The 23,583-nt window shown below is 38.0% G+C and overlaps 1 protein-coding gene across 1 annotated transcript in view; it reads right to left on the bottom strand.

Moving 5' to 3' along the window:
* Positions 1-2,295: 2,295 nt before the first annotated feature.
* The window catches only part of pth1r (parathyroid hormone 1 receptor), a 96,033-nt gene continuing 74,745 nt past the window's right edge, over positions 2,296-23,583 (bottom strand). The window contains exons 5-13 of the mRNA XM_067362301.1: positions 14,276-14,370; positions 6,298-6,484; positions 5,425-5,578; positions 4,741-4,801; positions 4,487-4,553; positions 4,095-4,189; positions 3,755-3,896; positions 3,604-3,645; positions 2,296-2,883 (exon numbers count right to left, since the gene is read on the bottom strand). Coding sequence (XP_067218402.1) covers positions 2,530-2,883; positions 3,604-3,645; positions 3,755-3,896; positions 4,095-4,189; positions 4,487-4,553; positions 4,741-4,801; positions 5,425-5,578; positions 6,298-6,484; positions 14,276-14,370 — 1,197 coding nt within the window. The 3' untranslated portion in view covers positions 2,296-2,529. The remainder of the gene's footprint in view (positions 2,884-3,603; positions 3,646-3,754; positions 3,897-4,094; positions 4,190-4,486; positions 4,554-4,740; positions 4,802-5,424; positions 5,579-6,297; positions 6,485-14,275; positions 14,371-23,583) is intronic.

Below are 23,583 nucleotides of genomic sequence, written 5' to 3'. Positions count from 1 at the left end.
TGCAAAGGTTAAGGCAGCCAAAAATGACCCTGAACATGGAACATACAGATATAGGATTTCTCTTTCATGCTATGTGTCTTTCAAAATGCTTTGATATTTTACAAATGCAATAATTGCTTTATCATGACGGGCAATAATATACTATATGAATCTACACAGATTCAGAGGGAATTACCTTTTGTTTTCACTGTCAGACTCACGAAGAGAAAAAAGACCGTTTGGCAAATCTACACTGCAAAAAACGGATGTTTTTCCTCAGTATTTTTGTCTTGTTTTCCAGTACAAATATCTAAACATTTTTAAATCAAGATATATTTACTTGAGAAGCAAAATGACTTAAAGGGGACCTATAATGCATGATTCACTTTTATAATGTGTTTGAACACTGATGTGTGTCTGCAGTGTATGAGAACAACCAGCCTATAATGGTAAAAATCCACTCACTCTTTTTTTTTTTTTTTATTATTCCCATAAATCAAAAGTAGTCTCTTCAAACGAGCTGATTCAGATTCCCCCCTACGAAGATGTCATAGAGAAGCCCCGCCCACAGCCAGTGACGATCTGCCCTATTAGCATAGACACAGCGCTGAGTGAGAAGCATAGAGTCCACCATTTCTGTATCCTCACTGTAGCAGCTGGAGTTGTACAATATCTGCACCAAAGAGGCTTTAGAAGTGTTGTGTTTTGGGATGTACCAATGAACATAAGAGTCTCCGTAGACTCCCGCCATCTGAGGACGTTGTGGTTAAGTTGAATTTTTAAAGGAAATGTCCTGAAGAAAGTAGGTAAATTCTTATATGTTTGTACCAATCTTTTTACGCCAGACTGCTTCAGGAAGAGGGTCTTTTCAACGCCTCTGGTTCGAACATATAAGGCGCTGAACACCACTACTGACATTTTCTGACTTTTTCAGTGCATGAGATTGTCCTGTTTTGTTGTTGCTGGTATGCCGGAGCATGAGCTCTTGAAGCTCCGCCCTTTTCTGGAAAGGGGTCTGGAAGCAGCAGCTCATTTGAGATGTTTCGGGATGTACCAATGCACATATGAGTCTCCATAGACTCCTGCCATCTGAGTCACTGAGGACATTGAGGTTTAATTTAAAAGGAAATGTCCCGAAGAAAGTAGGTAAGGTCTTATACGTTTGTGCCAATCATTTTACGCCGGACTGCTTCACAAACAAGGTTCTGTTCAATGCTGGATTTTCACAAAGATTGATTCTGAAACAAATAAGGCTGAACACTGCTACTGACAGTTTCTGACATTTTCAGTGCGTGAGATTGTCCTGTTTTGTTGTTGCAGGTATGCCGGAACATGAGCTCTTGAAGTCTCACCCTTTTCTGGAAAGTTGTACCAATGCACATAAGAGTCTTCATAGACTTCCGCCATCTGAGTCACTGAGGACATTGTGGTTAAATTTTATTTTTAAAGGAAATATCCCGAAGAAAGTAGGTAAATCTTACATGTTTGTGCCAATCATTTTACGGCGGACTACTTCACAAATGAGGTTCTGTTCAAGGCTGGATTTTCACAAAGGTTGATTCTGAAACATAAAAGGCTGGACACAGCTAATGAAAGTTTCTGACATTTTCAGTGCGTGAGATTGTCCTGTTTTGTTGTTGCCCAAGCATTTTTTGGAAAGGGGGCTGGAAGAAGCAGCTCATTTGCATGTAAAGGGACACAAAAACGGCACGTTTTTGATCAAGCCCCAAAAGTGGAAATTTTAACATGCTATAAAAAATTATATTTTGAGTTAAAACTTCACATCCACACTTATTTTACATCTTGTAAAAAGGGGCATAATAGGTCCCCTTTAAATATGAAGTCTTGAGTAATTTTTCTTCTCCAGTAAATGTACGTTGATTTAAGAATGTTGAGACATTTGCACTGGAAAACAAGACAAAAATACTAAGGAAGAAAATCATTTTTGTCAGTGTACTGATAAACTCTCAAGGCTTAGAGACATATAAATATCACATTCTACTAACAAAATCCTGCTATTATAATACATACATCACCCCTGCTGACAGTTGCATCATTCTGAACTAGTGTAAATAAAATTACATTAGTGCTGATCAAAAACATTTTTATGTAGGCTTATTTAAAATATCATGGATGTCTTATTTACAATTCATGGTCCACCGTGCCATATATTTCATATGACTTGTTTATGAAGCAGAATCACCATTCTTCATCTGGAGGAGATACGACAACCTGAAAGCGCCGGCGTTGTGTGTTTACAGCGCAGAAACACACGTGTAATATATTATGGTGCTCACCATAACCAAAATCTGTTCTCGTCCTGCAAACACTGCTGGTGAAGAGGCCGGTGCCTGTAGAAGATTCCAGTCTCGCAAGAACATTGTGGCTCATTTAAAAGATACTGATCATATCTGGTCCATGAGGTTAGTCATTGTGTCTCCAACACATCTGAGATGGTCCCACAAGCCAAATTGTGAGGAAATCCTGAGAAACAAAGGACTTGCTAATCCTTCGATGTTTTTTTGTACATCATTTGTCATCTTTCTTAAGTCACATGACGGTTTCTCTTTCCTCCTCCACCACTGGGATGGTTTTTTCCACCTGGAAGTTCTTTGAAGGTTCCTCCTCTTGTATGTGGAGCTCCTGACCCGAGGATGGGATGGAGTTCTCTGAGACGGAGCCATTTTTGACGTATCCCGGAAGGTTCCGGTGGCCGTTGATGGTGACGGGCCCCAGGCGGGTAGTGAGGTGCAGGGCCAGAGGGCCCCGTGCCGTCACATTTGTGACGCTGGTGTGAGACACCATGGGTCCATAGCTGTACGTGTTGCTGCCGCTCCGGGCTTTTCTCTTGAAGTCCAGAGCAAGTGTCCTCCTACTCCATGACTTCTTGATTTCTGCTTGGACCTACAGAGTGATCAGAATGAGAATAAAACAAATTGTTTCAACTTCTACTATAAATAACTGCTAGTAATAATAAAGAAATGTGTTAAATGCTATTTACACAGCAGTATAAATGGATGCTGCTTTATTGGGACATTACTTGTCCCCACATAACCCTACCCATTAGGCACTTTATTTCAACTTTTCAAATACTTTCTTCATTTTTATTTAAAAAATAAAACACCTCTCCGAGCTGATGTGCATGTCTTTTGGAAAAAGTGGCTACTGCACTGTTATTCTTCTAGTTATTTAGCTATAGTAGCTAATGAAACGCTCTTGCAGATACACAAAAAATATCTCCCTTCAGTATTAGAAAACAAGGTCTTTCTTTCCAATAAATATGACTTTAAAGCCAGAATACAGGGGCTCATAAAATTAAACAAATTAGGTTAAACAATTCAAGAGCGTCACCAACAGTTAGGAGAATACATCAGTTAAACTGAAATAATTCAAACTGAAAACAAATCATTTAAATTCAGAATTGAATAGTAAATAAAATAGTATAAAGTGCTAGTACAAAAAATAAATAAATTAGGGTCCTAAAACTGTCAGGATCTGCTATTTAAAAAATCCCCACCACTAAAACACAGACACCTGGCAGCCTGTGTAACTTCTGTGTATGTGGCCATTAACAATTACCCGACAAAGTTTTGAGATACAGAAGCTACAGAAATTCATTCTTACCTCTCCATTGCAGAAGCAATATATAATTGCAACAAAGAATCCCTGGAAAACATAGCATGGATTTAAATATAAATATACAAGTTATTGAAAAATATTTTGGTGTCTATGTCCAATCATAATTGTCTACATCTTAAGAAGTTTGAAGTTGTACCTGGAATGAGTTAAAGAGCATTTCATAATGCATCTGGATTTGCCACGGGACCCCAGACACTTCTGTATAGGGCATTGCCATGAACACAATGTAGTGAACGCCAAACAACGGCATGAGGACCAGAGTCGACTTTAACAGCTTTCTGTGGGACACAAACAAGATAAAGAACCAAACGGCATTTAAATAAACAGTCAGTGTGTTCTTTTTTCTTTTCGCTGAAAGTAACTTTTATTGAGCAAGGATTCATTAAATTGATAAAAAATAACAGTAAAGACAATTATAATGTTACAAAAGATTTCTAAAAGATTTTAAGTAAAGGCCATTCTTCAGAGAATCTTACCTGTACTGTTGTCTGGTGTCACATCTCCCTGCATTTGTTTCTCTAAGTTTTGTTGCCAAGACTCTGATTATATTCAGGAACAACAAAAAATTTACCTTTGGGGAAAAAGTACATATTTAATGGATCATAGCTGAGACTTAGTGACACATGAAATAACTCCTGAAGATTCTTACACTGTATTCACATTAAAGAAAATGGCAGATAAATAAACAGCATATTTGAAATTTACTTGAGACACATGCATGCATCATGCAAAGGTCTACAGAACTTAAACTACTAGTCAAAAATGTGTAAACACTTGACTAAATTTATACTTCTCATGAGTTTAAAAATATAAAACTTGTGCAAAAAAACTCTTTAAAATGCATTTCTTTTTACTTATGGAAACGTACAACAATTGCTGTGAGAATAGGGATCTGCACAATCCATTTCAGGTTTCCTGCACTTAAATCCCAGCACCTGTTGATTATAAACCAGATCATATCAATCCAGACATCTTATTAATATTATTTAATATTAGCCTACTATACATAGATATCATGTTTTTTTGCAAAACATCCTTCATGTGCATACACTATTTACCATGCAGAGAATATTTTTATTTGTTTGACAAGCTGAATTAACTGTTTCAAGCACAAACACTTACTCTGTGTCAGCAAGAGTGGCTCTCACGCTGGCCCAGATGGTGACAAACATCGCAGGAACTCCTGTGTAGTTCAACATACAGAAGGACATATGAATTTATTTTTACACAGCGCTCAAGGCTAATAAGATTGACCTTGAATTTTGATAGTCTTTGATAACATTTATTTAAATAAAAATAAAAAATACTGTATGCCATGATTTTTTTATGCATTTATACAGCATTATTTAATTTTTTTTTATATATCATAGTGTAAAGCTAAAGTACTGGTGCAGCAGAAGAAAAATCCTATTGTTGAGCCATGGCTCTGCAACCCTCTGCAACAGAGAAGTGGCTTAACGCCACAGCATCCACATTGTATGCGCTGTGCATGTCCAACTTTTCCGCACAGTGTGTACAATGCAGGAGCCGTGGAGTCTAAAGTACATCCACAAATGTGTCTCCAAAAGATACAGCACTGGAAACAATTAGCAACACCTCAAACTAACTGCCGCCATTATACGAGAGTAAAATCAAAACTTTGTTTGATTTACTAATTGATAGCCCACTTAGTTATTTATTCCAAATAAAAAGTCTGAAGAAAGCAGTAATTATTGGACATGATTTGGTGTCTGTAGCCAGAAGCTGAATAATTATGTCCTATTGTTGTGTACTGGAGATAAAGTGTACGTGAACAAGTTTACTCACCCCATCCAATCAGAGTAAAGCCCCAAAGGTACTTCCTGTCTGAGAAGAAGGTCATGAAGATAAGGCTGTGCAGGTACAAGCCTTCCACCAGAATCCAGTAATAATTAGTCGCCAAGAAGTACAAGAAGAGAGTCACGGCCACCTTACAGCCAATCTTGAAGGGTAAAGAAAAGTCGATTCAGCACATATTGATTAGAAGAAGTGTTCATTTGCTCTTGAGATATAGACTACATGTAACTTGACCAACCCACAAAAATCATTCTTTACATAGAAGGACAATTTAAAGCAAGTTTTGAAAGACATTCTGTCAGAAGCTGATATTATGTGGAAACACCTTTGACCGTCTATGAAAATACTGAAGCCTTATTGAACCATGCCAGTGTCTCAAACTGGCCAATGCTGTTTAAGTGCGCCAAATGGAAGCAGCTCGCAACCTATATAAAGCGGCATCAATCGGCAAATCCTCAGGGAAATTGAAAGGGAACCGATGTTTGCTGGGTGACTGCTTACTGATCCAAGACAAAAGAAGCCACCCTCAACTCACTATTATATCCTGGTCTCTAGATATGGCTTGGGACCCATATTCATGCCAAAAGAGAATATCCATAATCCTTCCTGATACTGGGTTTGAGTAACTACTATAATAGTCTTAATTATAATATTTAATTAAAAATGAAATGTATTACATAATTTAATTCCTATAAAGCTTAATTGAAAACCTTGTTTATGCATAAAATCCTGTATGTGTATGTGGAAATTGCTACAGGGTCTTAGTGACAAATGCTTTCAGATGATAACAGTGCTCCCACCAACACAATATGACTCTGCTATGAACTTTACTGTGAGATATGACTGTATGTGTGCTGAACTTACAAACTGGGTTTTGTTGGCAGGAGGGGCTTCTGTGATGGATTTGAGATCCTCCACAGTGATGCGTTCCATTTCCTGTAATGCAGCACCAGAGTACAACACCACATCTTTCACAAATATACTAATGGCCCTCAACATGAACGATACAAACAGGTGCATGTGGATGTAGTTTCTGGTGCAGTGTAGCCGCCTAAAAGAGTAAAACAGAAAAAAAAAAGAGAGAAATGAGGTCAAACAGATGTTATTTTGTAATTAGGTGTAAACAGTGTGAGGAATCAAGGTACATAAAATCACAGAACTCAGTACTATGCAATAGCAGATACTTTGAGCTGTGTATGTCTGTGTTTGGTTGCTCTCCAATGCCCTTTCACAGAGGCTAGAAGAACAATACTCATCTTAATTAGGGCCAGATGAGTCTGCCGCTGACTGTAACACATTCTTTGGATTTAAAGGGTTCAGAAAGCACAAATGTTGAAAATCCAGGGCTCAAAAAGTAAGCTATAAAAACAAAATTGCAAGCATGTGTTACTCAGATTCCCTTCAGTTTGTCTACACTTTCTCAAACTAGTTTGACCAGAGCAAGTCTATTAAGGTATAGCTGCTCCAGATTTGTTGCAGTCTTGTGAAAAAAAATAAAAAATTGCAGCCCTCATCTCATCTCATAGTGTTTACAATACAGCTGTCGATATGTAAAAAATATATATATATATACAAATCTTTATATATATATATTTGTGTACTTATATTTTACTACTATATAGATATGTTTGAGCCCACCTCAAACTACTTACCAAGAATATAAAAAGTAATAGGCAGATACACAGGGGTCAGCATGGGCACCCTGACTTATCTGCAGCTATGCAGCTCCGTACGCAACAAACTGATGCACTGTGTATTCTGACACCTTTCTATCAGAACCAGCACTAACTTTTTGAGCAATTTGAGCTACAGAAGCTCGTCTGTTGGATCGAACCACACGGGCCAGCCTTCGCTCCCCACATGCATCATTGAGCCTCGGCTGCTCATGACCCTGTCGCCGGTTTACTACTGTTCCTTCCTTGGAGAACTGTTTATAGACACTGACCACTGCAGACCGGGAACACCCCTCAAGAGCTGCAGTTTTGGAGATGCTCTGATCCAGTCGTCACTCGCTGCCTAATATATCCACCCACTAACAGGTGCCGTGATGAAGAAATAATCAGTGTTATTCACTTCACCTGTCAGTGCTCATAATGTTATGCCTGATCGGCGTATTTGCACAGCAACAAATATTGTAAATACAATATACTGTTGTATGGATATTTTCAAGCTTCCAACTCTACCCCGTTCCAATAAAAATAACGATTTCTTGCCAATACAGACACCACCTATCATTATGGTTGCCAATAGTCTGCCTTTATTTTATGGTGATGGATAGCTCTCTGTAGATGAATTTGAGCTATTCCCAAACATATCTGATGCACCGCATCCAACAATCTATCGCTGGAAGTTTCAAAGGCTCACCAGACCAGTTGCAGAGAGGAGCTGAAACCCCAAGATGAACAGGAAAGCTGTCAACCCAGTGGAGGGCTTGCAGAGATAGTTCTGGGCATACTGGGGAGAAACCAACACCAGTCCTGTTGGTTGCAGTTGCATTAAGAACGGAGGAACTGACCCACCTCCTGATTAAGCCTCTCAATCTGCCCACTGGAATGGGGATGGTACCCGGATGTATTATTTACATTGATGTTTAGTAGAAAAAACAAACAAACAAAAAAACACGATGACATTCGATGACAGTGTTTTGGGGGTGAAACACAGAAATCAAGCATTCTGCATCAGTTCAGGCCTTGTAGTCAAGCACCCATATCAGCTGATCTGATTTCTATGGACTCCATTGGGAACTCTAAAATAAGGCGCATTACTTAAACACAGCTTTGGTCATTCATTAATCAGATTCATTAACCAGTGTCATTCTGTTGTCATTGATGCATGCTCTGTTCTCAATAGGGGGATTTTCTGCTGCTCTAAATGGGAGGTTGTCCCCAGAAGCTGCTGCTGTTCCCGGTCTTGGCTTTCATGGAGCTCATGAAAAGGACGGGAAATTTAGAATAGAGCCATACCACCAAATTGTAACTTTAGCAAAATATGCCAATAAAAAATTTACTAAATTTTGTCTCTTGTAATTTTTTACTTAAGTGGTCCTGACTAAAGTAATGTTGATGGGTGCTGCTACACTGCTGAAGTCCCTGATTAAACATCTATAGAAATTGGTGAATCTCTGCTATTCTTTGACAGCCTAAGGAGCAGGCCAGTATATGATTGCTTTGATTTTGGCCACATCCATGCAAGCACCTCCAGCACTTGACAAGTAGCCTAGGAAAGAGATGGTTGGTACATTTAGGCATTTCTCAGCTTTCACAAACAGATGATTGCTTAGCCTTTGTAGCCCTTCGTCAGGTGCTCCAACGAGGTGGAATGGATCAAAATGCCATCTTTTTAAACAATTGTTTACAATGATTTATTTATCACGTCCTTAAAGATTTATTTTATGAAAGATTGGAAAACTGATGCAGTGTTGGACAAACTAAAAGGCATCACCTTGTATTCAGAATTTCCCAAGCTGATAAAGGCAGTCTTTCATTCTTCCTCTCCGTGGATACGGATAAGGTTATCGACAAGGCGGTGATTGAGCTTGGAGAAAATGTGACCTCACTTATCCGTTCTGTTGATGCTATTACCAGAGGCAGGGGGCATGGGAACTTATTACATTGAGTACTCTGTAGTCTATACATGGCCAGAGATTACTATCCTTTCTCTCCACAAAGAAAACAACTGCAGCAGGTGAGGTAGTAGATGGATGGAGGAAGCCCAAATGCAATGCAATGATTTTCCATCGCCTTGGTCTCGGGCAACAACAGGGGGTAGCCTTTAATCTTAGGAGATTGAGCACCAGTCAACTGATCAATGGCACTGTTGTGGGGATGTTGAGGAAAAAGTTAAGTGGCCTTGGCATGTTAAACACCATAAGATATTTGGCTGGTAAGAGGCATGGCATGGAGGTTGCACTCCACTTCAGGATCTCTCCCAACCTCCAGGAGATGACATGCTGAATAGCTGAATCTTTTTGTTATGTAAAGGTCCGACAAATTAACTGGCTGGGTTACTTATGAGTCAGAGCCTGCTCACCCATAAATGCTGTGACAGACAAAGGAGGAACACATGGCACAGAACCAGTGGCTAATTTGTGGATAATGGCAGCATTGATAAAATGACCAGCAGCCCCAGATTCAATACATGCTTGAATAGTGGTTTGATTATTACTAAAAGTGAGTATAATATAACAAAACAAAACAACCAGGAGCCATCAGATTTAATGGAAACATGAGGATTTGAGCTCAATGTAGTGGTGCTAACAAGCATTTTAATGGGTGGGCTCAATCTGAATGAAAGTGAGCAAATCAAATCATCAAGGCCAACAGTGAAGGCTACATGTTGTAGTTAAAATAAGTTTTGTAGGTAATAAATAAGGCAATTTGTTTGCTAAATATGACTACCTGCAGGGTCTATCGAAGTAAATAAGGTAAGCTAACGGGATAATGGAGGCCACTACGCTTTGTTGTGGTCACATTCAGAGTTTCATTTTATTGCTCCCATTGCCAAGTGTGTTCCAGATTTCCAAATTGAGACAACTGCCCTGCTCCTACTTCAAAGACTCTGCCCTTTGGAGTGGATGCTTAGGGGATGCTAACTTCCCACTGAAATTCACCCAGTGAGATTGGACATTACTGCTGAAAACAACTGTGTCATAAATTGCTTGAGCCGACAATAGGAATAGTTGGAATAGTTACATGAATGCAATGTTTGAATTGGACTACGAATGAGAACACATATCTATGCATAATGATTTTACAGCTTCAAAAGTCTTGGAATAAAGCAAAAATCCATTCATGGTGCATTTTAATTTTATGGTTAATAGCTGTCCCACAGCAAACAAAGTCATAATTAAAAAAAGAATGAAGTAATTATTAAATAATGATAGAGTGTTAAAATTAACATAAATATTCAGGCTTGCTTAAAATAATGGGATATCTTTTGTGATATATAGCACCAGAAATCACACATAACAAAATTAATTTAATGATAAATGTGACCTTAAAATCTTATCATTTGTTTCAAGAATTCAGTATTCAATAACCTAAAATGCTGAATAAATAAAGTGGTTCATGCATAAAATGTTTGTTGTTACCAACATGTACTATTGTGTATGCAAATGTGCAAAACATACATGTGCTTGAACCAAACATGCATGTTTATTCATGAAATCACAATGGATGTCTGACATCATAGGCCACTTTTGTCAGAAACAGATCCTGTATTGACGTCCACTAAAAGAGCACGGGAATGTCTGCACTATAATGTCCCTTCGTTCAACACAGACAGCAATCAATAGCAAACAAGAGCAACTCATGAGAATGGCTGATCAATTTTGTACTACAAGAGCACAATTTCAAAAATTGTTTCAGAACCTCCACCGGTCAGTAATGATTGCGGGTGTTGCTTTCGTCCAACACCAGACATTCACCACAAATTGTGCACAAAGTTCAGTTATTTTTTAAAGCTAAGATTATGATTGTTGGTATGATTTACTGAGTGTTCTGAGATTTACTGAGGCTCTCTAACGATGTTGGGCTTTTATATGTGATCTCAATTAACTGTTTGAGTGGTTGCTAGGACATTGCTAGGGGGGCTAAACAGACCTGATTGTTGTATTTGTTGATTGTTTTAAAGTTCTAGGACAAATTACATTTAGAAATTGTGGTCTCAAAATAGGGATTTAAAAAAAATGCAGAGGCAAAAATTAGTCACTAAAATGGTCATAAAAAGCTACATCCAAAATGTAACAACAACAACAATAATAATAATAATAATAATAATAATAATAATAATAATAATAATAAAAATATTACAGAAAACGGAGCTGATTGTTACAAACTATATTTTTGTTTGGAAAAATAAACATTTATTTGAATGATATGTATATCTTTACTGGCCCAAGATTGTTTAAGATTTAAAGGTGCCATCGAACATTTTTTCACAAGATGTAATATAAGTCTAAGGTGTCCCCTGAATGTGTCTGTAAAGTTTCAGCTCAAAATACCTCATAGATTGTTTTTAATTATTTTTTTTTAACTGCCTATTTTGGGGCATAATTAAATATGAGCTGATTTGTGCTGCTGCCCCTTAAAATCTCGTGCTCTCCGCCCACGGAGCTTGCGCTTGCCTTAAACAGTGCCTAAACAAAGTTTACACAGCTAATATAACCCTCAAATGGATCTTTACAAAGTGTTCGTCATGCATGCGGCATGTATGCGTCGGATTATGTGAGTATTGTATACTGTTATATTGTTTACATTTGATTCTGAATGAGTTTGATAGTGCTCCGTGGCTAAAGCTAACATTACACACTGTTGGAGAGATTTATACAGAATTAAGTTGTGTTTATGAATTATACAGACTGCAAGTGTTTAAAAATGAAAATAATGACGGCTCTTGTCTCCGTGAATACAGTAAGAAACGATGGTAACTTTAACCACATTTAACAGTACATTAGCCACATGCTAACGAAACATTTAGCAAGACAGTTTACAAATATCACTAAAAATATCATGTTATCATGAATCATGTCAGTTATTATTGCTCCATCTGCCATTTTTCGCTGTTGTTCTTGCTTGCTTACCTAGTCTGATGATTCAGCTGTGCACAGATCCAGACGTTAATACTGGCTGCCCTTGTCTAATGCCTTTCATAATGTTGGGAGCATGGGCTGGCATATGCAAATATTGGGGGCGTACATATTAATGATCCCGACTGTAACGTAACAGTCGGTGTTATGTTGAGATTCGCCTGTTCTTCTGAGGTGTTTTAAACAAATGAGATTTATATAAGAAGGAGGAAACAATGGAGTTTGAGACTCACTGTATGTCATTTCCATGTACTGAACTCTTGTTATTCAACTATGCCAAGATAAATACAATTTTTCATTCAAGGGCACCTTTAAGATTGTTATCATAAAACCGTATGTGGTGATAATTCTATTGCAAAAGCCATATAATTGATAATTGTAATTTTCTTGAACGATCAGTATCCATTCCAATCGGAGTGTAATTTCTTACTAAAACAAACAGTTCAAATGTTCAATTCAGTCCCTTCTTCAGAAAGACACTGAAATGTGAAGCCTTTTGGGTTTATTTGTGTTATCCCTCTGCCTCCTGGAGAGGTTTATGGTGACTGCGTGGAATCGGTTCCCTCCTCATCATTAGACTAACTGCTGTTTAACCACCATCCCACTGGGAACGATTGATCGGGAGGTTCCGGAGAGCAGATCTGGCTTCTCGGAGCATGCCTCAGACACTGGAGGTAATGTCTGAGAGTCACCGCACTGAATGGCTGATGTCCTGAAGCTCATGCACCTGAGACCATACTGCTGACACTGTGAGTGCAGAGCATGGAAAGGCTGGCCGCGGTTCAGCAGCAGCCCAAACGAGCCCTTATTAAAGTCATTTTCCTGACCTGCATTTCCGGGTGCCTAGGCCTCTTAAAAACATGGAGCACTGGAGCCGAGTCAAGCTAATCTGGTGCCTGTCAGCGGCTCATTCTGCACACGACCCGACCCTTTATTTGAATAAGCCCACTGGATAAATAACGAAGGGAACCTCTTTGCATTAATTAGTAATGAAAATGGAACGATTGAACGCAAAAGTAATAAATGCACTCATATGTCTTAATATTGAAAAGGGGCCAGCACACACACTGGGTGAACTATTAGAAAAACATTCATTTGATGCAGTTCATTTGGAAAACTGATCGCTTTAGTCAAGTCAGAACACAAAGTTTTACTTTAGTTTTAATAGTTTCTCCACAAATTCAAAAACATTAACCCTTCAAAGCCATTGTGCCACATATATCTGTCTAAATCATTTGTAAAGCCATTCATACACAAATGACAAGTGACAATTTCAGTAATTAATAATTTAGACAAAAATGTTCTCTGCTCATGCCTGAAGAGAAAAAAGCACATACCAACTCCAATTAACTGCTAAAAAAAACATTCAAAGTCATTCAAAGAGGCCCAATTATGCCCCTGTGCAAAGTCTTGATTACTTGGTATTGAATTTTTGGCTCTACTAGAATAGGTTTTAATGCATGAATGTTCAAAAATCACATTATTTTCCTCATATTCTCCATTGTTCAGCTCCTCTCTTCCCAGTCTGTCAGTAACGCTCTGTTACTGTCTCTATGAAGCCCCTCCTTCTGAAAAGCACAATGTGCTCTGATTGGTCGGATTGGACCAGTATGTTGTGATTGATCAAGCACTTTGCATGTTTGCGAAATGTCCCGCCTCTTACCATAAACGCCAGTTTCAACACACTACTAACTCAACCAGGCCCCGCCCCTTTATTTTGTGTTTGCCTTGGGTGGGAATTATTTAAATGAGGAATATTGATTCCCGGAGAAAACTCAATGTCTAAATGTGGATACCATAAAACTAGCATCAAGTGATATAAAAATGGTGCATTATATTAGATTGTAGCCTAAGAGCAGCTGCAGTGAGTTTACTGTAGATCACCTAATTGTTTTATAAATCAACACAAAATGATTACTCAGCCTTTGTTTGAAAAATGCATAATTTATGGCATAATTTATCACTTAATTTTCTGTAAAGATTATAGCTGTGTTACGCTGACATTGTTAAAGCTTGCAGATATGCTGCATGTTGTAAGCAAGATCTATGCAAAAACTGTATGGATCAAAGAGAAAAGTAAAAAAGAAAAGAAAAAAGAGTAAAATATCAAGACGATATCATAGGAGAATCACACAAACTTGTTTTCTGCACAATCCCCAGAAGTAGGAAAAGGCCCTTAAAATTGCTTTTGAAGATTTCTCATTTGTGAAGGGATTCATGAATCCTTTCTGTGAAAACAAGGATGGGTTTTCTCACCGAAAGTATCCGAGGATGACTGTGGCCACCATAAGTGATCCCAGAGAGATGGAGTAGCCCACTGTGTAGATCAGGTAAAGTCTGTGAAAAACCTCCTGAGAATGAAGAGGACAATAAGAGAGTGAGAACAATAACAGCACCAGTAACAGAACAAGTACATTTTGAACGTCGTCCACCTTATTGTGATGAAATGTTTTACAGAAAGCAAGCAGTCAATCACTTCAGCTCACTTGAGTTCTGCACCAAAACCTGTTCTGATCAACAATGTTGTCTGCGCTGCATAATGAATCTCTTGTTTTCACTGTTTGCACTGTGTTACGATGAAAGCGTTCATGAGAGTGGAGAAACTGAGTTGTGATGGTGAGATTATTGCATTTGTGCTCAACAGACATGGCTGTAATGAGCTGCTCTCAGCGCTGCAGCCTTTGATGTAACGTCTTGTTAATTTACAAGGACTTTTCCTTGGACTAGTCTAATCTGGAACCATTTAATTTGTTCTTCCACTTTGACCTTGGCTGAAACAATCCCACAGTTTCTTTATGTTTACTACTATTTACATCACATGAAACTCACGTCAGCAGCGTCTGATTTCTGTTTGGGCTTAAACTCAAAGCTCAAGCAGTTGCATCTTTTGGTGTGTAAACCAAAGCAGAGCTGGTAAAGGAATTACCAACTTTGGCAGTTTTTCCATCAAAAACACAAATGTTTATTTGAGGAGCAAGCTGACACCCTGTGACTAAGGTGTCTGCTCACTGCCTCATGTGAAAACAGTTTGTCTTGAAGTTCAGAGGCCTGACAAAAGCTAAGCAGTCAGCGGCCACACTTTCAACTCAGATTACTTCAGGCTGCAGTCAGCCGAGTGACTTCACATCGCGACCGCACTAACTGAGCTATAGCTGGATCAGTGGCATGCATTAGAGGAGAGCAATCCGGGGCTGATAGAACAAGAGATTTGCCAGCTGTTAACATTTAGCATGAGGGGTGATGGCCAAACCCAGCCATCGTGGCTGCATTTATTTTGCAAGGATGAATTTTTATTAACTACAGAAGTGGCTCTTGGGACTTCATCAAATATAAACATGGGAAGCAAAAAGGCATGACCTCAATATATAGATCTCCACTCTCAATCTACGCTGTTACAGTTCAAAGGAAGATATCTTTCAAAAAAGTGCTAAATAGTAAAAAAATAAATTGGAAACTATAATTGAATATTTGAACATCAGGGTGCAGTGAGCATCCGTGGATCTGAGAAGAGTGTCTGAAAGGCTAATCTACAGAGCAAATTATACCTTTGTGACAGAATTGTTATGAATATGAATCAATTGATCCAGAGATTATCTGACTTGTTAATGAATGAACAAATGAGATATGAGCAACGTGTGTAAAATGTCTGAACTGAATTTTGGCAAATTAGTAGTATATTTTGGCAAATTTAGTTCACCCAAAAATGAAAATTCTGTCATTAATTACTCATCCTCATGTCGTTCCACACCCATAAGACCTTTGTTCATCTTCAGAACAAAAATTAAGATATTTTTGATGAAATCTGAGGGTTTTTTTTATCCCCCAACAAAAGCAACGTAATTACCTTCATTCAAGTTCCAGAAAAGTATTAAAGACATTGTTAAAATAGTCACTGCATCAACTGCATAGAAGACTGACAGGGGAGATAACAAACTGTTGAATATTTTTGTTTTGTTTTTGTGCACAAAAAGTATTCTTGTCGCTTCATAACATCAAGGTTGAACCGCTGTAGTCACATGGACTATTTTAACAATGTCTTTAATACCTTTCTGGACCACAAAAGATGCAATGACATTGATGCCTATGTGAAACCCTCAGATTTCATCAAAAATATCTTTATTTGTGTTCCTAAGATGAACGAAGGTTTTAAGGTGATAATACATGTGGCAACTTTTTGAGGAATGTTGCTGGGCAACAGGCAACCTGCTGAGACACATGGCAACTAATAGGGCAACAGACAGTTGCCAGCAACCAATCAGAGAGGAGCAAATCTATTGCCAACCCAATAAATACTTTATTATAAACACTTCATTTCAACTTTTCAAATATTTTCTTCATTTTTATTAAATATAAATGCCTTTCCAAACCAGACAATATAATGAAAAGCTTGTGGACTTTACAGCTTGCTGCATTAATACAGATTATTATTTTGTGGTCACAGGTTTTTTTTTTTTGTAGCTTAGATCCAGTTGCAGTAAAATGAAACAAAGTACTTTTCATTTGTAAATGAATGAACTCACTGCATTATTCAAAAACAGACATTACCACATGGATGTTTATTATGCAAACCATTTTTGTTGCACTTTTAGCAAACTATATCATGATACTAATATACTAACATACTGTGATATAACATCTAAAGGTCTTTGCACACTGTATACATTTTGGTCCAAAAATAACAAAAAACTATACGACTTTTTTTAGCATTGTCTTCTCTTCTGGAATCCTTTCCATTGAATTGGTTCCATTGAATTGATTCCATTGAATCCTTTCATCTGTCGGCGTTGGTAATGCACTTTTACGTCGCCGTGGTTGTTTTTGGCGATTAGGACATTAGGACATGCACACTTATGCACCATTTTAAAAAATATAGCAAAACCAAAATACAAACAATGTAGAATAGCTTGAATACAGCGTGCGTCTCCCTCAGACTGTAAACGAAGCTTGGGCGCACCGGATAACACGTCAGCAGCGTCACTGCGGAGTCGTGAACCACACTCCGGAGCAGAAGGGGGCGGTAATGCACCAATAAGCTGGATGCCAACTGCCGTAAAACAGGAAAGAAGAAGAAGCGGAGTCGTGAACGCAGATTGACAACAGACCCGTAAGAGAATACAATGCTGAATAAAGTCGTAGTTTTTATTATTTTTGGACAAAAATATATTTTCGATGCTTCAAAATGTCGCGGATGTACTAATCGCCAAAAACAACCACAGCGACGTAAAAGTGCATTTCCAACGCCGACAGATGAAAGGATTTAATGGAATCAATTCAGTGGAATCAATTCAATGGAAAGGATTCTGGAAGAGAAGACAATGCTGAATAAAGTCGTAGTTTTTGTTATTTTTGGACCAAAATGTATTTTCGATGCTTCAAAAACTTCTAACTAACCCTCTGATGTCACATGGACTACTTTGATGATGTTTTTATTACCTTTCTGGACATGGACAGTCTACCGTACATACATTTTCAATGGAGGAACAGAAAGCTCTTGGACTAAATCTAAAATATCTTAAACTGTGTTCTGAAGATGAAGGTCTTACAGGTTTGAATCGACATGAGGATGAGTCATTAATGACATCATTTTCATTTTTGGGTGAACTAACCCTTTAAGTTAGTGAACGTAAACCTGTTACTTTTGAATGTTGCCTGAACATTCTGAAACAAATTAAAAAATGTTAGACGAAAAAAACGTCCCGCTGAAATGTTTCTGGTAAAAACATACTGTGAACAATGTATAAATAATGTTGTTGTGCTAACGATTTGAGAACATTATTAAAGACCAGATAACTTTGAAGGAATGTTCTATCGACATTATTGGAAAAAAAAAAAAAAAAAGTTTGTTCATAACTTTGAGAAAACCTTGTTAGAACGTTTCCTGTTAGATGGGATGTTCTGTAACCTAGAGGTTCAACAAATTTTGATGACCTACATTAATTATGCCGATTCCATTGATTAAATTCAATTCAGACTTCTGCAGTGGAATACTCTTTCCACTGAGGGTTCAGTTTATGTACATTCCTCATCTAAATGGTAAATAGTTCTGCCCGCAGCTGAGCTTTTCGCCAGTCTACGCCAAAATGAAAAGCACACAGATGAGAGAAATGAATTTAAACAAAGCTAAACAAACAAAAGACTTCAGTGTTAACATTGATGACTAATGAACTGTGTCTACACAATGTGGTTTGACTTTAAAATACTGTCATTTCCTCTCATGTTGTTCCAGGCTATATTCCAAAGCCATGATAACTTTGTGTGAGGAACAAATCAAAATGCAAACAATTAGGCAGAAATCACTGAGGGGGGAATTCACTAAAGAGTTGCATCACATGGTAAGTCAACACAGATACCTGTGTCTTATTCACTAACCACCCGCAGACAGTGCTGAAATTGTGCTGCGCTTTCAATATTTAAATGAAGACATTGACATTCCTCTCTGCGCAGACCTGCCTCATTATACACCGTGCTTCATTCACAATGAAGCAATATGTATGAACACATGTACACCTCATGCAATTACTACCAAGTGAAGTACCACATGAATGTAGCCTAGTGGGAAAAAAATACTTAAAACAATTGCTCAACACTGTCACAACTTAATTGCATTGTGTTCAATCCACATATATGTACAATTCAGTTATTATTTCTGTAGGTATTTGTGGTTACCATTGTGTTGAAGAGTAAAGCCTGATTGAAGACTCTACTGTGTGTTGCTTCACAGTGCACTGTAGCTGTGCTAATGTTTCAGTTTACTGAAAAATGTAGACTGGAATATACTAGAATTTACTCAATATCATTGAGTTGATGTAACTAAAAACATTGACTAAGTTAAGCTTAAAGTTACAGTGTAAGGGGCCGTTCACACAGAACACATTTTTCCATTTCAATGCGCTACTTTTTTAAATTGTTTTTCTAGGTAAACACGCACTAGACGGATGTGTATGGCCATTGCGCTCACGTCTTTTGCAGCATCTCGCATGAGCGCCGCATTTTTGAGGCTCTATGTCAACTTTTCCATGCAGCGCTGCTCATCAATGGCAGTTCTAAAACAATGGACCAATCAGATGATACAGGAGGCGGGGCAAGCGTTGTGAGCATGGCATGTTGTTGGCATGGCAACTGTTTTATTTGATGGCAACATGGCAGCGGAGGCGCTCATAGTGGCTGTGTCTGGATAGCCAATGCGATTATTTTCTTTTTTTTTTAATGTCAAAAACATGTGACACTGTCACATAAAACACGTGTTTTATCCACTCAATATATATATAGCATGATGGTTTTATGTATATTTGAGTTTTAATTGGGTTTCATGTTGTCTTAGCCATTTTATTCCTCTTACTTATTTTAATGTGTGTATGTCTTTAAATGTGTACGGGTCTGCCTGTCATTTGACTGATCACATGACAGGATCCAGGAAGTAAGCCAGCATAAAGGAGGCAGCATGGCAAACAAAGTGGGTCATTAATCAAACGACCACAAGCTGGATTGCAGAGTTGTTTTTAAAGACTTACCTTTCCAGCACTTCACATCATCTTCACTTGGATTAACACTTCTGTGGACTTTGTATATACACCGGTGGACACTTTCACATTGGGACTTACATCACGCTAGGATTCTTATGGACTGTTTTAGGGTATGGTGCAATCGGACTCAGCGCTTTTAAACAGCCTAAGTTATTCTAGTTTTATTGTGTTGTTTTAAGTTCCTTGTGAATATTGTAAATACACTTTATTTATTCATCTTTGTTTTTAAACACTCATAACCTCACACAGCATAATCTGACCCCATTTTAATCAATGTAAAATCGACCGATAGGGCCAATCGTTACAAACCGTACTGTAGCTATCTGTTTGGCTATTTCTGTTATGTCCGTTATTGCATCACATCTCAAAAGCACGTCTCAAGACCATTGGCACTTTTTTAAAACCTTTCATGGGGGCTGCGTCTTGCATTTTTAGAAGCATTAGTGTTAAAATGTCTTATATACACTGTAAAACAAACCTATAAAATTTAATCAAAGTAACAGTTTGCACTCTGTTTGTTTGGTTAAATTTCATGCCATGTTTGGAGTGAAGAGTACCAACATGTAACAGATGTAACATACTAAATTAGGAAATGTCTACACAGTGTTGGGGAGCAGCTAACCAAAGTAACGATGCAATTAACTTTTGTAGACCGACAGTAGATCATTTGCTTTTAAAACTGTGTAGCTTTTCCAGTAGCTAACAACTTTCTCCAGCAAGTAGAGGTGTAATGTGACTAAAAACTACCGTACATTTTGATGAACCTGCAATGCATTGGAGCAGCGCAGCATCTTATTAGATCACAACCTGAAATTGTGCTTTACCACCATCTATTGTTATGTCACACATTTTACAGTTCACAGAGATCGTCTGAAGATTACGTACAGGAGTGGGTTTGTATTTCTTACCCTAACAGGTGAATAATAGCTTTTTTTAAATTGATTAATTATCCTGCATTATAACACTCTGAGCAATATTTTAACAATCTAAGTGCATGATCACGCTCTTTAAATAACAAAAAAAATAAATAAAAAATACTGCGCCATTGACTTTGGCCAACAAAAACCTGGTCTAATGCTGTGTTCACACCAGACGCGACTTGCGCGAATAAATCGCGCTATTCGCGCGTAGTTGGACGCTTGAACATTTTGAGTTTACTCGCTTCATTCGCGCGTGAAAATCCCTTCACAACAGACGCGAATTCGCGTCATGAGAGGGGCTCTCCCGCTCCTTTAGAGTGGGGGTTCAATCTTCAACTGGCTGGCGGCAGCAGCCACTGACAGGTCACATGTCTCAATTAAAGCAGTAAAATGACCGTGATCTCAACTGGTGGAAAATGACGCATAGCCCAGCCAGCCACTGCTGAGACGCGAGTATAACGCGCTCTCTAATCACTCTCGCTGCATGGAAATATATAATTTTATTATTATTAATATAATATTATTTCTATATTGTTTTGTATGATTGACGTTTTAGATGGGTTTATCTCAATTAAAGCAGTAAAATGACCGTGATCTCAACTGGTGGAAAATGACGCATAGCCCAGCCAGCCACTGCTGAGACGCGAGTATAACGCGCTCTCTAATCACTCTCGCTGCATGGAAATATATAATTTTATCATTATTAATATAATATGATGTCTATATTGTTTTGTATGGTGGACGTTTTAGATGGGTTGATCTCAATTAAAGCAGTAAAATGACCGTGATCTCAACTGGTTGCTAGCCTATATGCTTTGCTGGACGCTCAACCATCCAGCCACTGTTGCCTGTCATTCCAAAGAAATCATTCTAATTTGTATGCATACTGCTAATAATTGTGACGATTTTATGTTTTGTAATAACACGAGTTATGCAATAATATATAGCATAAAAATGGCAATTAAAACGTGAATTATTCTAATGATACGACCCTTTCTCAACATTAATCCTAAATCTGGATACAATCATTTTAGCGGCTGTGGGGAAGATTAGGTCTCATTTTTTGATTTCATTTTAAAAAGGTGTGTTTGATGTAAATATTTAGATACATTGACTTTGTTCATTTCTTTTAAGGTCACGGGCAGCATAAGCAACATGACCACCTGTAAATCTGCTTGTTTCACAAATATGTTTCACATATTTACAATATTTGGAGGGGACTTGCATGTTTAAAAAGTTGTTGTTGAGTGTTAGCTTGTAAGTAAGTGTAAGATAAAAATTTTGTGGAATGCAGCAACTTTGATTTACCTAATTATTCATGACTCTTTTTTTAATGTTAAAAATAATAAAATACATGTTCACATTTTTTAATGTTAATGTAAACAACATGCGTTTGGGTAACATTTATTTGTCCATTTCTCATTAATTATATATATGGGAGGATGTACAGTTTGTGCAGTATAAATAAAAATCATGAGTCCCAGTGCATGTGTGTATGAAATATGATACTCAAAAGTATGTGCATGTTTTTGTTGTTGAGCATCATATTTATACATCAGGCTTTTATAGCTCAATTTTTTGAAAATCAATCATAATATGTTCCCCGAAAGCATGCTGTGTTATATTTGACATTTTCCACCAATTGAGATCACGGTCATTTGACTGTTTTAATTGAGATCAACCCATCTAAAACGTTCACCATACAAAAGAATAGAGTCATAATATGATATTAATAATGATAAAATTATGTATTTTCATGCAGCGAAAGTGATTAGAGAACGCGTTACACTCGCGTCTCAGCAGTGGCTGGCTGGGCTATGCGTCATTTTTCCACCAGTTGAGATCACGGTCATTTGACTGCTTTAATTGAGATAAACCCATCTAAAACGTGAATTATACAAAAGAATAAAGTCATAATGTTATATTATTAATAATACAATTATGTATTTCCATGCAGCGACAGAGATATAAGGAACGTGTTACACTCTGCCAGCCACCAGAACCTCTTGCTGCGTTCCAATTCGCCTACTTATACTACGCCCTAAAAGTATGTACTCTTTCTGTGAACAAAAAGTACTTACTTTTGAGTGTGTAGCAAAAGAGTAGACAAGCTTTGGGACATACTAACACGTCATACAATCGCGTCAATTCTCTCTGTCGCATCCTGTCACCGTAAACTGGCCTGTCAATCATCTTACATCCTCCACATTTCATTTAGTTAATTTCCTACCGTATCGGAGAGAAATGCAGCACGTTGATCTGCAGTCGCGGGTCTTTCATGTGGAGAACTCTCCTCATATTAATGCATAATGATGCATTTAAAAGTTAATGGCCATTCGGATCTTTATAAAAGTCCACATTGGTATTTGCAGATGAAAAATAACACGGGTAACATTAAATATATATTTTCTATCAGGTTAAAATGATTATTAGTCACTCAAATCTCTCAGCGTCGATCGCGCGTATCCGCCATGTTTTGTAGTTTTTTAACACTTTTTATTCGTGTTTGTAGTTCTGAATTGAATCCTCGTCCAATGCGCAATGGGTTGTGGGCAATATTAGCCTTTATAGTGTGCACGGATCCACACTTCGAAAATCTACTGGAAATAGTAGACCATCCGGGGACTTTTGGCATACTCTTTTCAACATACTATGCTTTGGGACACACTTATTTTAATCTCACATACTATTTAGGATGGATAGTATGGACATTGGAACGCAGGGTCTGACAGACATGCCATAATCAGACTGGCAGCTGCCACCAGCGCCAATGGCAGGTCACGTGACCTGCCAGAATCAGACTGGCAGCTGCCACCAGGTCACGTGACCTGTCAGTGGCTGCTACCGCCAGCCAGCTGAAGATTGAACCCCTACTGCTCCTTTATGTGTCCCAGACTCTCCCACTGCTTCTGCACACTTCCTCTGAATAAACACAACTTGTCAGTGGGGAAATAATTGTAAATTACAGCGAATAAGCTCAATTGGTCGTCTTTAGTTGGCTTGTAGTCTCAATATGTATTTATATATATGTATATATATATCAAATTGAGTAAAGACCGTCTTTTACAACTTATCAGATTGTCCGACCTCCTCACTCACTTTCTTTCAAACACGGTCCTTT

This window comes from Chanodichthys erythropterus, chromosome 16 (assembly GCF_024489055.1).
Source record: "Chanodichthys erythropterus isolate Z2021 chromosome 16, ASM2448905v1, whole genome shotgun sequence".
NCBI lineage: Eukaryota > Metazoa > Chordata > Actinopteri > Cypriniformes > Xenocyprididae > Chanodichthys > Chanodichthys erythropterus.
Note: the sequence above shows the minus strand (reverse complement) of the source record. Positions and strands in the feature narration are given on the sequence as shown.